Source organism: Melospiza georgiana, chromosome 2 (genome assembly GCF_028018845.1).
Source record: "Melospiza georgiana isolate bMelGeo1 chromosome 2, bMelGeo1.pri, whole genome shotgun sequence".
Classification (NCBI taxonomy): Eukaryota; Metazoa; Chordata; class Aves; order Passeriformes; family Passerellidae; genus Melospiza; species Melospiza georgiana.
Genome location: NC_080431.1, coordinates 86,429,789 through 86,445,631, shown reverse-complemented (window position 1 = coordinate 86,445,631; position 15,843 = coordinate 86,429,789). Strand labels below are relative to the sequence as shown.

At 38.4% G+C, this 15,843-nt stretch overlaps 1 protein-coding gene across 3 annotated transcripts in view; it reads right to left on the bottom strand.

The window, feature by feature from the left end:
* The window catches only part of NME7 (NME/NM23 family member 7), an 89,992-nt gene that overhangs the window by 45,406 nt on the left and 28,743 nt on the right, over positions 1–15,843 (bottom strand). For all 3 annotated transcript variants that reach the window (XM_058045491.1, XM_058045490.1, XM_058045489.1), the window contains 3 exons: positions 13,294–13,344; positions 10,683–10,890; positions 7,596–7,701 (listed from right to left, as the gene is read on the bottom strand). In XM_058045491.1, the coding sequence (XP_057901474.1) occupies positions 7,596–7,701; positions 10,683–10,890; positions 13,294–13,344 (365 nt within the window). The remainder of the gene's footprint in view (positions 1–7,595; positions 7,702–10,682; positions 10,891–13,293; positions 13,345–15,843) is intronic.

Sequence of the window (15,843 nt, the reverse complement as noted above, 5' to 3'; positions counted from 1 at the left end):
TTTGCTTATTTCTTAATAACAAACTAAACATGATATCAAAAACTAAATATGATATCTTATTATATGGATAATAAAATAAATAAATAAATTTAAATAAATATTATCATATGGATAAGTATTATCATATGGATAAATAAAATTATCCATATGATAATACCACTGGATTATATGAAAGCATTTAGTACTGTAATTCAAACCATTCACAATCTTAGTAACATTTCTTTCCTTTTCTCTGGTTATCCCTGCTGAACACTGTGCATGAGACTTCTCATTAATGCTTACAGCTACAGAGAGGAAGTAGTTAAATTTACTCCTTGGAATGTGCATTAGCCTATAATTACAAACAATAACTTTAATCTACTATTTCACTGTCAAATTAATTCTGGAGGTAAAAATCTTCATGCGATCCCCTACAATCTGGAAAGTTCAACAACTCACTCTCCTAGAACAATAGTAAATACACTGTAAGCTCTGTAATTATTTTCCACTTGGCAAAAGACTATCACATATTCCTATATTCTGTGTCTTGGCTGTCTTCAGATCCAGTATCTTGCCTTTCTCCTTACACTCTGATTTGAAAAGGGTAGTAAAAGAAGAGACTTCGATATATTTACCTTTTGCTTCAAGGTACAGTGAGTTAGATTAGGCATGGTCACATTTTTTTCATTTTTCTAAAATGTTCTCAAAAATTTCTGGTAACTTCAGGTTCCATTACATCACCAAACATCAGGCCAGTGACACACTGCAAAGTATTCCTTAATGATTACATTAAATCTTCTTTCTCCTAAATTAGTAAATATGCACATATTTTGTAAATGTACTTAGAGAAAGCTGTATATCCCTGTCCTACCTATCTCAGGTTAAACAAATTAAACCCATACAGCTTTCATTGGCTAAATCTCTTATTCTTTTGCTTTCTTTTTCTGTTCTTTTTGAAACAAAGAGCCCAGAAATTGGATATGATAAATTAGTTGGATTTTCATTAAGCAGAACTAGTGGGTACATAGTGAACACAGGTTGTGCCTGTTTCATCACTGTACCAACAATTTGTCAAACTTTTCACTGATACTCTGCCAGTTCTTCTTTATTTTATATCTTTGCATTTATTATCCCTTCTCCACAGTAATGTTATGCAGTTTATACTCAGTTTCATCATCTTTGCATCACATAATGTCTGTAATTCATCATGAATGTTCTGATGTTCTGTTCACAGAAATGTTCTGTTCACATCCTTCAAAATTTCAGTAGGCACTTGACATCATGTGTGAACATTGCAAGCATGCTCTAACCTCACCCATCCAAGCCATCAATGACCATATTGACAAGAACTGGCCCCAGGATGCCTGATAAGACTTCATTTGTAAAGCTCTTTTAATTTGACGTGCTCATGTCCAGTCCTACATTCAGGGAGACATTTAAAGCTATGCGGATTCGTATGTTGTAAAGATCTAAACAAACAATTTACTCCACTAAAGGAAAATTCTGGTTTCCTGACAGCAAAGAACTTTAACAAAGGCACTGATAACCAAATGAATTAGGCTATCTTACACTGTTTTACCTTCCTTTAGAAAAAGAATACTTGGAGAATTCAGAAATCAATATACAATATTTTACTTCACAAAAGACATGTTGGTAAACGTCCATCAACCACTGAGTGATTTCAATGAAATTATACACACCTGATTAATCAGTTTCCCTGGTATGAAAAGAAGTTTCACTATCCTGGTCCACTCTTCTAACTGACTTTTCTCTAACCCTTTACAAGTGAAATCCCAAAATGCAGTAGTAAACACTCATTTCTAATGTCTCTTTTTTTTTTTACAATAATACCATCATCCCTGCACAGAGATGATTTCCAGTAACATGAACATCACCACTATAAGTCTACTGAACACAGTAGCAAATACATTTTTTTCCACTTGGAGGATACTTATGAGCTCCAGCAAGGATTGGCAGTGCCATTTGATCTGTTTGGTACTCAGAAGTGTATCTCCTCCTCTTCCATCCCATCTCAAACTGTCAGAAAGGATTTCCAAATTCAGTTCACCTCCTCCCCTACCAAAATCTATTTAAATGTAAAATATATTTTTCATACATCAAAAAAATAGATGCCACTTTCCCAGTAGTCATTGAAATCAAAAATCAGTCTAAGCTGGGAAACCAATGCCAAGGTGCTAAAACTTTAGGCAGAAGTAAAACAAGAAACACTATGGGCTTGGTTTCAAAACCAAACATCCCTGGCAAGGAATATCCATCACTACAACTACAGCAAAGAATTAACAACACAGATGGAAGCGTATGGATGACTGATTTCATGAAAGCTAAATCTTCTTTATTCTAAAAAACGGTGATGAAGTGGCAAAGTAGGTTGTTTTCACTTTAACTACTTTTTTCTAGCTTCTCTAAAGAGAAAAAAACCCAATCAACCAAAAAAAACCCAGCACCACTAGACACCACCAAATGTTTCAACATCCTACATAGTATATATATTCGAGGAAAACACAAGAAACAAACTGCATTTCATTTGACATAAAATACCTCTCCTCCCTGGGCAAGTCTGTCTGCAAAAGAATGCCTGCAGCTGAAAGCAGTGTTTTACTAGTTAGTCCTCACATGACTGCAGCACTAAGATTGCCATGTTGCATGTGGGAATACCCTGAGGTCACATCTCAAACCATCCACTCTGAAGTATCTGCAAAGACTTTTGTTCATTCTACAATTTATTTTTTTTTTTGCTTCCAGATTCTATCTACAAATAATTCCTTCCACTTGGCACTCAGTCTTGTAGACAAAATCCAAAGAAAGGTTTTACCTGTAATGGGATAAACTCCACAGCATCTGCACTTCACCTTTCTATTATCTGCACACTTATCACAGACAGAAGATGTACTTTCAGATAACTTACGAGAAAATTGCACTCCTCATTTTTTCTCAAGCCAGTTTTCTGAAAACCATATTCTAATTCTAGGTCTCCTGAAAATAAAAATACTTAATTCCTCAGACTTATGCCTAAAAAGGTAAAAAAAAAAGGCAACAATTTCCAGAGTTTTTATATCTAATGAATACAAATTGCCTTGAGAAAACCTATGAAATAGATAAGTAGTGCTAAGAGTGATAATAGATTTGTATCTCTCCTATACCATCCTCTTTTTCTTTTCCAGTTTATTCAGTTTCCTAACTACACACATGTAAGTACACTTAGCATTATACAGAGGTGAACTGAACATTTTCATAGTGATGCTTTCTCTCTTTCAAAAAGCAACAAGTCTACTGTGTGTCAGGACAGTCCTTCAGTTGTCTGCAGTCAGATAATCCACTACAATGGCAGATTTCCATGCTCTACACTCCTCACTCTCTCATGTACAGTAAATTCACCTGAGAGTCTACATAAGTAAACCTTGTTTCTGTACTTGTCTGAGACTGAACTACCATCCTTGGTATTCTTTTTGTCACATTTAGATTTGTCTTTGGAGCTACAAACTATTCTCTCACTTGGAACTTTTCTGCCTTTGCATAAAGAAGGAAATATGGTTCTTATGATTTCCTGTCATGCATCATTTTGTTAATGAATATAAAGTTCTACAACTTTCTAAAGCTGTCCACTAGCTACTAAGTTAATATAGAAGAGGTCTAAGTTTTATCATCCACTTAGAACAGATCTAAAACCACATTTCCACACAGTATCTTTTTCACTTGGCAAGAAGGTATTCCCGCTTCTTTTATTTTCTATGAGATTTGAATTTTCTTTAGTTGAAGAATACTGTGGAAGACAGCACTGTACCTTTTTTAATTAAGAGGAAAAAGGATTTAATTTAGCTGATACATTAGAAAAAAATCTCAAGCTTAACACATACAAGGAGAGCAAACCTGTCTGGGTAGTCAGTCTCATGCCTAGGACCTCTGAAAACCATAGAGGCTTCCTTTCCTCTAGGCAGCCTTTTCAGTTTGCATATTGCACACTTCTGACCTCAGTCTTTATAGCCTGATCATCTCTATTTTAAAATTTTTCGCCTGCTAATTTTCCAAGGAAGAACTAAAGGCCACATCAAAGAAACTTTAATCCTGTCACGAAATACCAAAGTCTACTTCCTACAGCAAACATGACTAAACTGTTACACATAAAAATACTAAAAGTTAATCCCACCCAGTGATCTATAGGGTGCTATTTCTGCTCACAAAACAGTCGAATCATAACTGTCCTAAGAGCACTACACTGATGTTTACCCATCATGGTGAATTTACAAGTTTGGCTTCTGAGCACTAGTGCCAATACCTCCAAATCTACTAACAGGAGGGGAATTACAAAGAAAGAATGTTTATGTGATTGCAACTATGATCTTGTGTCTCAAGTATCAGAAGCACAAGAAGCAGGAGGATTACAAGACACAGAACAACACTAAAAACTTCAAATTGTTAAATGACTTAACCATACAATCCTAGAGCTGTGCTTACTAGTTGCCAACCTACTTGACTAAAAACTGGTCTCAGGAGAAGAGGAGGAAACTGAAAGACACTGAGAAGTTAACAGATTCTAGAGGGGATAAACCCATCATGTCTAACTGATGCAGACCTGGTCAGAACAAATTTGCCTGGAGTTGCATCAGGTTGCTTCTGCGTTCTTCTAGCTCTCAGTGAAGAAGAATTGGACTGCTCTGCAAGGCCTCTTCAGAGCTAAAATACAACCATCTCACTGCTGCCAGCCAGCCAGGGAAGTTCTCCATCTCCACTGGGAGCAGCCACCAGGGAGCTCCCTAAGGCTGTCTACTCCAGAATCCTCTGGGCTACACTGCCTTCCACGGCCTACCCCTTTCTGATCCTCCATAGATGTTACGCTGACACCAAACTGACACAATAGCTATGGCCCTACTTCTTTAAGAGATGTGCAGGGCACACACTCCTAGAGGGCCAGTGATGCCAGCATTACGAGCACTCTTGACAGCTGAGGTTAAACTTCACCTTACTCCCCCAAGACCATTGGCCAGGCCAGGGTTCCTCTGCAGCCTGGCAGACATGCTGACACTCCTGCTTACAGGAATTCTCAGGTGTCTGGGCACTGCACAGGTCCTGCTGTGGTTGGCTGGGATGTGCTGCTGTGGCTGCCTAGGACCAGACACTTCTGTATGTCCATCAGGAGAGAGGCAGCAAGGCCAGAGATAAAACCAACACTAACTTTCCTCTACTTCATCACTGGATAGAAACCACCTGTAGCTATCAAAGTCATTTCATAAGAGAGTATTGTGCCCAAGAATTAACCAGCATGAACTAGAGATTACATCCTGAAAAGCACCCTAGTTTACAGCTGCCATTAAAGCAAATCATCTTCTAGGACAGAAAACCAGAAGATTTTTCCTTCTAAGAATCAGTTATGCAACAGACTCTGGAGGAAAAATAAACACTGGGGAAAAAGGCCAGAAAGCAAAATTCAAATCATTAATTCAGCCAAATGTCTCTACAGAAATAAAGACTAGATCTCCATATAAACTGAAGTACATAAGTGAAACTTCATGTAATTGTAAATATGTAATGAGTAGCTTATATTCATGGTAATTAGATAGCCAAGTTCAAAGCCTCAGCAGTGCATAGGAAATTGCAAAAAGGTTTATTTTTAGATATCAATACTGAAAATTTGTAAATCACAAATCAAAACTCCAACACAGAAGATGCTCCGATGCTTTGAGCCACGTGATTTTCTTTCCATGCCTCTGGCTTTGCCAAACCACCTTTTCTCCCTGAAGGCCACACAGGATTTCCTCTCCAGCTGCTGTGTTTCCACTTACCTGTGTGTGCAGCTTTTGCTTTACCTATAAAATTGTCCTTATCTTAACCCATGAGTTTCCTCCTTTTACTCCTCCAATTCTCTCCTGATCCCAGAGAAGTGAGCGGGTGGTTGTGTGGGGTTTGGCGGCCAGCTGTGGTTAAACCACAACAGAGTGTTAGAACAGTCTACTGACTTAGAGAAGTCAATTCTCATCTCTTTGTTTTTGAGGGTAGTAATTACAGCTGTATGGAGGGAGAATGCTCACACAAGGTACACTTTTTGTCTTTCAAATTTCAGTTGCTTTTTGGCAGCTGTCCTCTGACTTTCCAGCCTTCTGTGGTGTGAGAAAAGGGACTATATAGGGTACATTAAGACCAGCACTCACACTACAAAGCTGGATGTGCATACACATTTTTTGTTTACATACATTCATACCTCCCCTCCTCACCACCCTCAGCCTCCTACAGGCACTCACACACCCAGAGGGATGTGCAAATAGGGTCACAATTTGTCTTCTGGCAACTCAGAAAAAAGAAGTTCCAGAAGAAAAAAGGAACAGATATCACACTGAAATCTACAGAGATGAGTAAGATTAAAAATAGGAAGAGAAAACCTGAGTCTGAACTTTATATGTAATCAAAATTTTATCTTAAGTCTAAAAAAAAAACAGTCCATGCCATCCACTTTGCTATTTTTACAGTCAAATGAAGGACTCTAACAATCCTGCCACAGAAAAGTTTGTCCTCTGCAAACACATAGCTGGGTAAAATCATAGTCCCAGCTGCTGTCCATATTTCTGTAAAAGGAACATCGCTGTGTCTTTGCTGCATGGCAGACATATCAGCAGCAAATACCATGCAAGGCTTGGAAGAGATAACAGGCACATTACCAGTACCAGCTACAAAACTCCTTCTTGTGAAAGCCTTTTTTAATTTCAGCAAGCTCTCTAGACTTCCCACCTGAGGTGAGAAAGGCCTGGAAACTGCTCCAGCCACTTCTGCTCTTTCCATTTAAGCTATCCACAAAGAAGTGATTAGAATGTTGCAGTGTGCTCTGCATCTTACTAAGAAAAAACTCTATGCTCTCACATGGCGATATTTATTCTGCATTCAAAATACTGTTTCAGTGCGTGAGTCAAAATATTTTACTGCACTCACTGCTCCTACACAAGCTCCTGGATCTAAGTACAGGACGCACAAGCGAGGTTATTTTTGCATGGTAACAGCAGAGCATTAAACATTCCCAATACTCATATGGCAAACTTCCAGGGCATTCTCCAGCACAGAAAGCATCACAGAATCCACCAAATGCTTTAGGTCTTTGGCTCACTTTCATAAACAAGCCTTTCCTACTTTCCATCCCAAGTGCATTCAGTAGAAAGATACTCGTATCAGCACAAATCTCCCTTTGTGAGTCATTTGGATCTGATGTGCTACTGCCTGAGCAGAGGGCCCTGGATCATGGTCAGGTGTCCTGCTTTTACTCTCTTGGGAGGATGCTAACCTCCAGCAGGTGACCGTGCTGGGCAGACAGGAGCAAGGACATGGGAAGCTGTCACAATAAGATATGTCACACCTCACATAGGTTTTAATCTTTTTCACCTTTACCTTCTTATTCTGAAGTGAACAGGTATCTGCATGGAAAGCACATGACCCACTCACTCTTCATGGAAATGAACTGCAGAAATACTAAAAGAAAGACAATGCATCTGCAAGCTTTTGCATGTGAAATATACCCTTTGCTCACACAGTCTCATTCTCCCAAAAAGAAGGCAGAGGAATGGTCATGGATACAACAGACACATACTGCTTTCTCCTCTGCTATCTGCATTGCTTACCTTCATTAACAGCATGAGGCTTAATAATGCAACAAGTACAGTTTGTGAATTTGGCACTGCTGACTGGTCCACGACCTCCACTGGAGGGAAAGAACAGCTCCAGCTCCTGAAAACAATTGTAATTAAACACATTTTAGATTGATCTAGCTGCACACATCAGCTTTTATCACAAGTAACAACATCTGAAGTATCCATAATCACAGAAGATAAACCTTTAGTGCATATTTTTTTCCTACGAATACTTCTTCCCTGAAGCATTATCTCAAATGTATCTTTTCCTCTCTGGCTTCACTGCTACAATCACAAAAACAGGGCTGGAGTACTTCTTGCAATGTCTTCCTTTCAGTTCTGCAATGCAATCTGTTCATACTCGGAGCACTCAAAATGCTGATGCAACAATAATTTGGTAGAGGTGTTCCCAGCTTTACTGATACTCTCTCTCTTTCCTCAGTATCTTTCCAAATCCACTCCCTTACACACATATTTTATTTTTCCTTTTTTTCAAATCATCTTTTCCACTACATAAGCAAAAATACAACTATTATCCATTTCTCAGTATGTTTTCTTTCCATATACAAAACTGACCTCCTTCCAAATTGTTTACATTTTCTTCCTTTCATCTTAAACAACTAAACTTTGTCTAAAATTGCTGAGTCACTTCTCATGCCTTATTGGCCCTATAATTTTTTTAAATTATATTAATTCTATTAATTAGTTCAGTCTTACTGAATTGAAGCTGATGAACCCAATGACTTTTATTTCTCAGATAAATCAAAGAAACCTTTTTGTCTTCAATTTCTTTCTTCCCACCATCACTATTTAGGCATCAGATACCTTGTGTCTTAGACCATACTGGGGTGAACTTGGCAGTCAGGTTTCTTTCCTCAGCAGTATTTTTTCACTGTTCACTGCCAGCTTCATACTTTTTCCATACCATTTATTCACATATGTTACACAATCTGCCAATCAACAAATGTGCAAAACACAGGTTCCATTTCATACCTATTGGTCAAATTCAGTAAGAGAAATGATACATTTCTATTTAAGAGAAAATGTTTCATCCAAGAAATACTACTACCAAATGTATTTGATTTTTTCCTGTATAACAGTAGCAATGCTAAAGGCCATTTCCTGGAACTGTCTCCCTTAATTTACTAGCTCAACTTAAATGGAATAGACTCACATTTAGCTCATGGCACTTCAACCATTTCTGTAATCCCTTCTTGAAGAATTACACAATTCAAACTTGTCGTGCTTTGGATCTTGGGCAGTACATCCTGGACAATGTATCTTTCAACAGATGGAAAAAGTGTCTTTGTATTTCTGCTGGCAAATAATCCACGTTTTAAGTGGGTGCACCTGAGACAACAGGGTTCATTCCTTACATTCTTCTACTGATAAAATGCTGCATGATTCAAGGAACTTGTCCCACTCTATTAATTGCTATTTACTCTAAAAGAAGCAGCCAGAAAAAGGCAGTAAAATACATGTAATAGTTAACACTTAGTTTTAGCCACTAAAATTCATAAAAGGAAATTAACTCAATAATGTTAAAGGACTTGCATAATGAAAGTCCAAACTATAATCTTGTTGAGTCTTAAAAAAAAAAATCATTTTTCTTACCCTTTATTCCTGATCTAAAGAAATTACAAAATTTGGCCTGCAGAGAGACAGCAGCTTAGAATGTATCAGAGACATACTTTCACTTGTCATTTTGCCATCAAAAGAACAATGCAGCTTTCCACCCTAAGTGTTCATCTTACAGTACATTCATTAAATGTGGTTGAGACTTCAGTTTTCTGTCAGGAGAGTTGATTTAGGTCCCTTTATCTTATATTTCCTTCTTTTCAGCAAATCTTCTGCAGGCACAGCCAACTAGTTTCCATGGCAACTGCTATACAGCCATATAATACTAGGCCTACTAAATTAATAAAGGCACAGGGGCACTAAATTCAAAATGTTGTTTGATTTATTAAAGAGAGGTATCATTAACACCACAAAGATGCACACACCTGCAGATGTTCAGCAAAATAATCTCAGTGTCATAAAAATGCTGCAGATGACCGGGGCCTTCAGACATAATTTCAAAAATAATGAAATGCAGCAAGAACAACAAACTAAAGCCTAAGCACATACTTATGCTTCTAACCAAGAATTTATGCTAATAGATACTCCTTCCTACACTCTCAGTTCAGAAGCTGGTGCAGTTGTCATGGTAGTACACAGGAAAAAAGAGAAACTTTCACCCTTATATATGAAGACATCTAACTATCTAACCAGAGGTCTCTCTCCAGCTGTGCTACTGCAGCTGTTCCAAGTTAAACAGGGAAGACTAGGATCAAAGAAGCAACAATTGGTATCTTTTCCCAGCTAAAGTGGTTTACAGCTGAGACACCAAGCGACACATCAATCAACCATGAGATAAACATTATTCTTGCTATCATTTATTAGCATATCTATCCCACAACAAGGCACACAAAAGTCACCTTAATTCTACAGAAATAGTAATATCTATTACCCAGTCCCAGGGCTTTTTCTTAGCACTGAGAAAAGAAGCACGGCCAACAAAGCAAAATGGAACCAAACTCCTCAAAGCCATGTCTACTGTGTTACTTCTCAAAGCACAAAGCACTACAAAGTGGTCTGGTTTTTAATTTTTCATTCTGAACAATAACAGCAAAGTAGGCTGCAAGCAGAGCACTAGTGAGAACTGTGAAGGAGAACAGATGTGTGAAACACAAAAGCGCACAAAAAGATTTAATCATTTAATCCCTTTCTTTTTATGACCAACATTGGTAGACTATAGGTAGATTACACAGACTATGCAATACATCACTGTTTGTGATGTACAGGAGACAATAAAAATGACCAGGCATGCTCTCCTGATCAAAGCACCCAAGATTCACCTTTGTGATAAACAAGATTTCTCTTTTCAGACAGTTTATTTTTCCATGCTAAAAAGAAGCACACGAAGAATATGTAAACTAGTTCTGAACTCAAGTGTAGAAAAAAAATGACAAATTCTTAATCTGGTTGTTAGCAGATAAAAGTAAAAATAAACCTCAGTCAAGAAAGTCAAAAACTTACTTTAGCAGCTGAAGCAACTGAATCCGGGCCATAAGCTGCATCTCTGAGGCCACAATGTCCAAAGCTCTCCGTGATGCTGTCCAGTGTATCACTCTCAGTCATTGTAGGGTTTGCTGGCCCCACTATTGCTCTCCACTTACTCACAGCATCATCTCCTAAGAGCTCCATAGCAAGGATGGGGCCACTCATTATTATCTGGAGAAGCTCACTGCAAAAGGGAAACAGCACATGGTGATTCACGCTACAAATTAAAACCAACAAAAACATGACCCAGTGGAGATGCTCAGAACTCAAACTGACAAGATCTGGAGCAACCTGATCTAACTTTGAAGTTGACTCTACTTTGGGGAACAGGTCAGATTAGATTATGTGCAGACATTCCCTTATTATAGTTGTAGGAAAAAAAAAACATGTAGCTAACCCAAACTCACTCAAGCTACTCTGTAGAGTCTTAGATTTCAAAAGAATTTTTAAAGGATCAGTACTGATGTCCTGGTAACAGTGAAGGAGAGACCCTGGTAACCACTTGACTAACAGGAATGATTCCTAAGCTTTCCTCTTCTGCACAGCAACATTTCAAGGCTCTCATACATGACCTGGATGTGTACCCCACTGACAGAACATCAGCACTGCCTTCAAGCTGAATTCTCCACTGCCCCACAGATGTCTGCCATGGATTTTGCCCAGCCAGCGTCCAAAGTAGGAGAGAAGGGAAGGAGTTGAAAATTAGCATGGGATAAGGGACTTACTCAAAAAGTGAGCTATTACATCTTGGCATAACTTAAGTGATTTTAATGGGATGAGTCCAAATAAGGAGAAGCTGTTGTCAGGAGCAGCCTGCCTCCTGTCTTGACCATCTCACAATAGAAAACAACCATCCAAAATCGGTAACCCAAACATTCATTTTAAAAACTAAACAAAACACCAATAACTATAATTGAGTATCTTCACAAAACATGCATACCAATAAGCCTGTCTTTTCACTGTTTAGTCTGAACAGAACCAACAAAGGAGAACATTGGCCCTGAGTTTTGTACTATTTTGTTTAAAAGAAGAGCTTTACACAATTATGACTGTAGATGTGCATGCTTCTCCAACTACCTTCTTTCTAATGATCCCTGGTCAAGAAGAGAAGAGAAATCCTAGTAGTTTTTCGAAAAAGAAACGATGTTAAAACTACTAAAAATTACATAAAGAAACAACACACTAAAAAGTGATTGGATATCAGGTTCTGTTGGTCAGAGTCTGCTTGTTTAGGACATTTAAACAGTACACATACATCCAAGAAAAAAGCAATTTCTACAACACTATTTACTGTGCAGATTAATCCTTGAATTTTTTTAAAACTTTCTTTAATATGAAAGCCATTATTTTCCAAACAATAGAACTGCTATTTTTCCTTACTATTCACTAGACTTACATTTAGTAGTGAACTTGCTAATGAAATCTGAATTTAAAGACAAGATACAACATCAAATATAAATGAGTCGTGTATTTCACACTTCACTGCCTTGAAGTTTCTTGTTTCTATTTGATTTGGAATGCTCTAGAGCTTTTTTATTTCTAATTTAGAGAAAAATCCTATACAGAAGATGTAGCCAATAGGACTGTAGGATGGGAGACAGGCACATCACAGAGGACAAAGGCTACAGTTCCTCAGACAATTACCATTAGTATAGATAGACATCTGTGAAATAAGACTTCAGGCAAAATTCTTGATTATTTATCAACATATTCAAGCAGGCTTACTCAGCAAAGAAAAGGCAATTCCAAATCACGCATTCTCTGACCTCCAACATGGTCAGACATAGCCTGGGGCCATGTCTCTCTGAAGGGCTTGAGTTTGGACCCACAACAAATCAGCTGCTGTTGCTGGAGAGCATCTGGCAATGCTAGTTCTCAAGCACTTCGTGTCAGTACTGAAACCAGGTCTTTCAACCACATCAGTGCAAACACACGCACCAATATGGCTGAAAAACACAGGGCACCTTCTCCCTAGAAGAGGCAGAATGCAAAGTGGAGAGGGAGGAAAAGAAAGTTGCTGGCACTTTCAGGAAAAGCAGAAATGATTCAATCTCTGGGTCATAAGCATCCATCTGGTCAGTTATGGAAAGACTAAGGTTTCTCACATCAGGTGGAGCAGTCTAACATCATGCAAGTTTGACATTTGTCCAAGGGTAGCAGTTCAGTAAAAACTACCCCATGAACTATCCTTTCAGTTACTTATTATTTGGGATACTTGTTACCAAATCAATTCTTACAACTAAGTGTTCCCCCTAATTCTCATCTGCACGCTCCACCCTGATCCTAAAGATAGCCCTCCTCTTGGCTTTGAAGTTTTGCCCTGCTAGGAGCATTTTCACTTCTGAGGGACAAAAGACATTCCCCTGATACCACTGGGTTGTAAAAAGTGTGAGTTAAAACCATAAATAGCTGAAATAAGGATCTCTCCCTGGAGGAAGAAGAAAAGGTGCATGCTTTGCAAAGGGCTCCACTCAACTAAGACAAGCTCTGATTCTCCCAAGGTCCCATGGCATCAAAACTGGTAAATTAATTTTGTGCGTTCAATAAATAAGCTTAATACATGTCAAGCTGAAATTGATATACCTACTGATAAAAGGGTTTTGCTCGATAATCAGCATAGAAATCAGCTGCTTCTTTTCTGAAAAAGTAAAAAGACAGAGATATAGCTATAGGTATATATACACATACATACATACATACATACATAAAACCCCCCTGAAAACCACAGTTATCATTCATTCAAATACCATCCATAAACATGTTACTACAGGCAATGTCTTCCTAAGCTGGACACCTTGTTGGGTGTTCATGTCCAATAACAGAAACTACATTTAAATTTCATATTTTGTGTAGCTACCAGTACAGCTGACTACTCCTCATGCTCCTGCTCTGAGAAGGAATTACTAAAGCCCATTTCATGGTCATTGATGGTCCCCACATTCTCAGGCTGAGAAATAAATGCAGCAGAGTCACCTTCTTGCAAGCCATTTGCTGTTATGTTGCTTTCATCATTCATCAGTTTGAGGGGGAATACTGCTAAATGAAGTCTAGTTTTAAAGCATAAACAATTTATCTGCTCCACTGGAACACTTCTTTATCAGGGCTAGTCTTTAATTAAACTGGTGCATAACAAAACACTGCATAACCTGGTTTCCATTCAGTGTCCTCAAATCTTACAAGTTGAATAGGCAGCACAATAGCCTCCATATTAAAACTGGATTTCCCCCACACTTTCACGCTTCAAAACTCAATTTGGCCTTGCAGTCTCCTCAGGAAACACAGCAGTGACTACACACTCCTTTCTTCCAAAGCAATGGGATTTCTGCAGTGAGTGGTTATTGGAATGTTGGGGGACACAAAACAGATGATGGACTTTGGCCTGGTTAACATAAGAGATTTGAGAATAGGATGCCTTGGCAAAAGCAAACAGAACTTTGAAAATTAGACCTAGATTGTAAGAAGAATAAATCAAGCGGGTTTACCAGAAAAAGAAAATCCCATAAACTCTGCAAGCAAGACATGTTGTTATATGCATAAGTTGTGTGTGATTTTAACCTAATCATTTTAGTACACATTACAGGTCTCCCTGAAATAGTATATAAGCGTTTGTATCCCACAATAAAATCGGATTCTGATCACTGAGTCAGTCTCCCCATCTCTCTCCGTCACCAGCAAGGGTCTCCTCACACAGCCAGGCAAATAAAGGCTACCAGGCATACCCAGTGTGTCTGCAGCACAGCTGTTACTCAGCCTTTCCTCAGGAGCTGGAAGTAAAAAGATGTCCTTTTCAGACAGGGTGGCGGCCCTTCCCAAGCTCTGCATTCCCACAGCCACGGTCCTACCCGCACTGGGCTCAGCAATCCAACTACAAGGTTTTGGGGACCACTACAGTGCAGAGCTACCATCCATCCACCAATGGACACACAGTTTTATGGCTTTTGACCCCACCAGCCCCTGCCACCAGCCAACTTATTCTCTTCTACTCTCTTCCCTGTCTTTTTCTCCAGCTGCTTCTCATGTTTTACTCTTGCTTACTGAACTGCCTTTTCTGCATGGCAACAGCTAGAAAAACCCATGGAGTTTTTCAGCTCTAAATCTGCTATTTTGCAGCTTCAGAAATCCTGTTGAGAACACAGGCTCAGTATTGGCTTGCTTCAAATTCTGGTGTGTGCCACTTTTTGAAGCTGGAATTTGTAGAGAATGACAAGCTCTTCAAGAGGACTGACAAGTGAAAGAAAGAAAAATTGCTGACCTCTACTCTGGGTACAGAGTTCATAATAAAGCAGTGCTGTAGGGTGAGATTCCAAATTGGAAAGTTGTTTTTACCTGCAGCACAGTCTTCTAAATTTTTCTGGTCTTCATGAGTTTGCTCATTTTCAGCACCTCTCTTTACTGACAGAAATTGCCTGCATATTTTTCAAATAACAGATTCCAAGTATGAAGAAAGGCATAGTTCTGTCATCTGAAATTGAACTTTTGATGCCTCTCTCCCATTTGCAGTCCAGACTTAAACCAAATATTGCCAGAGGAAAGAAATAACATCAAGAAGAACATAAGAAGAATTTAATTTTCTTAACATTTATCCATGTTTGAACAGTCACATTTTTCTCCAGCTTTTTTATCAAAATGACCTGAGTAATTCCTGGTTTGTTGCTTTTAGTTCAGTATAAGTATGAGCCATTCAAAATCCAAAATATTTTTATCAACCATATAGTATATTTACTTTCCTTCCTTTTCAAACAAAGGCAGAAGCATGATGTAAAAATTATGCTAGACACCAGAACTCTTGCAATCTCATGCTTCAAGCCTACACTGGGCAAAAGGTTTGCCTACAATTCATTATTTCACAAGAAAACCTTCTTCTGAAATTAATTCACCAAAGAATTTTGGAGAGGAAATATGAAAAGGGCATATGAAGAGATTAAGTATCACCATTTCTGATTGCAAAGAAGTATTTGAGAGGTCTGTTTCTGAAACAAACTGAGCTCTACTATTCAGTTAACAATTCCCACTGAAATAAATATCAAGGTGCAGTTGTGTTGTATAACGTAGTGCCTTTTAAATTTCATTATTAGTTCTCTGTTTTCAAATAATGGAAAACAGTGTTCACCTATGTATAACAGACTGAACTGACACA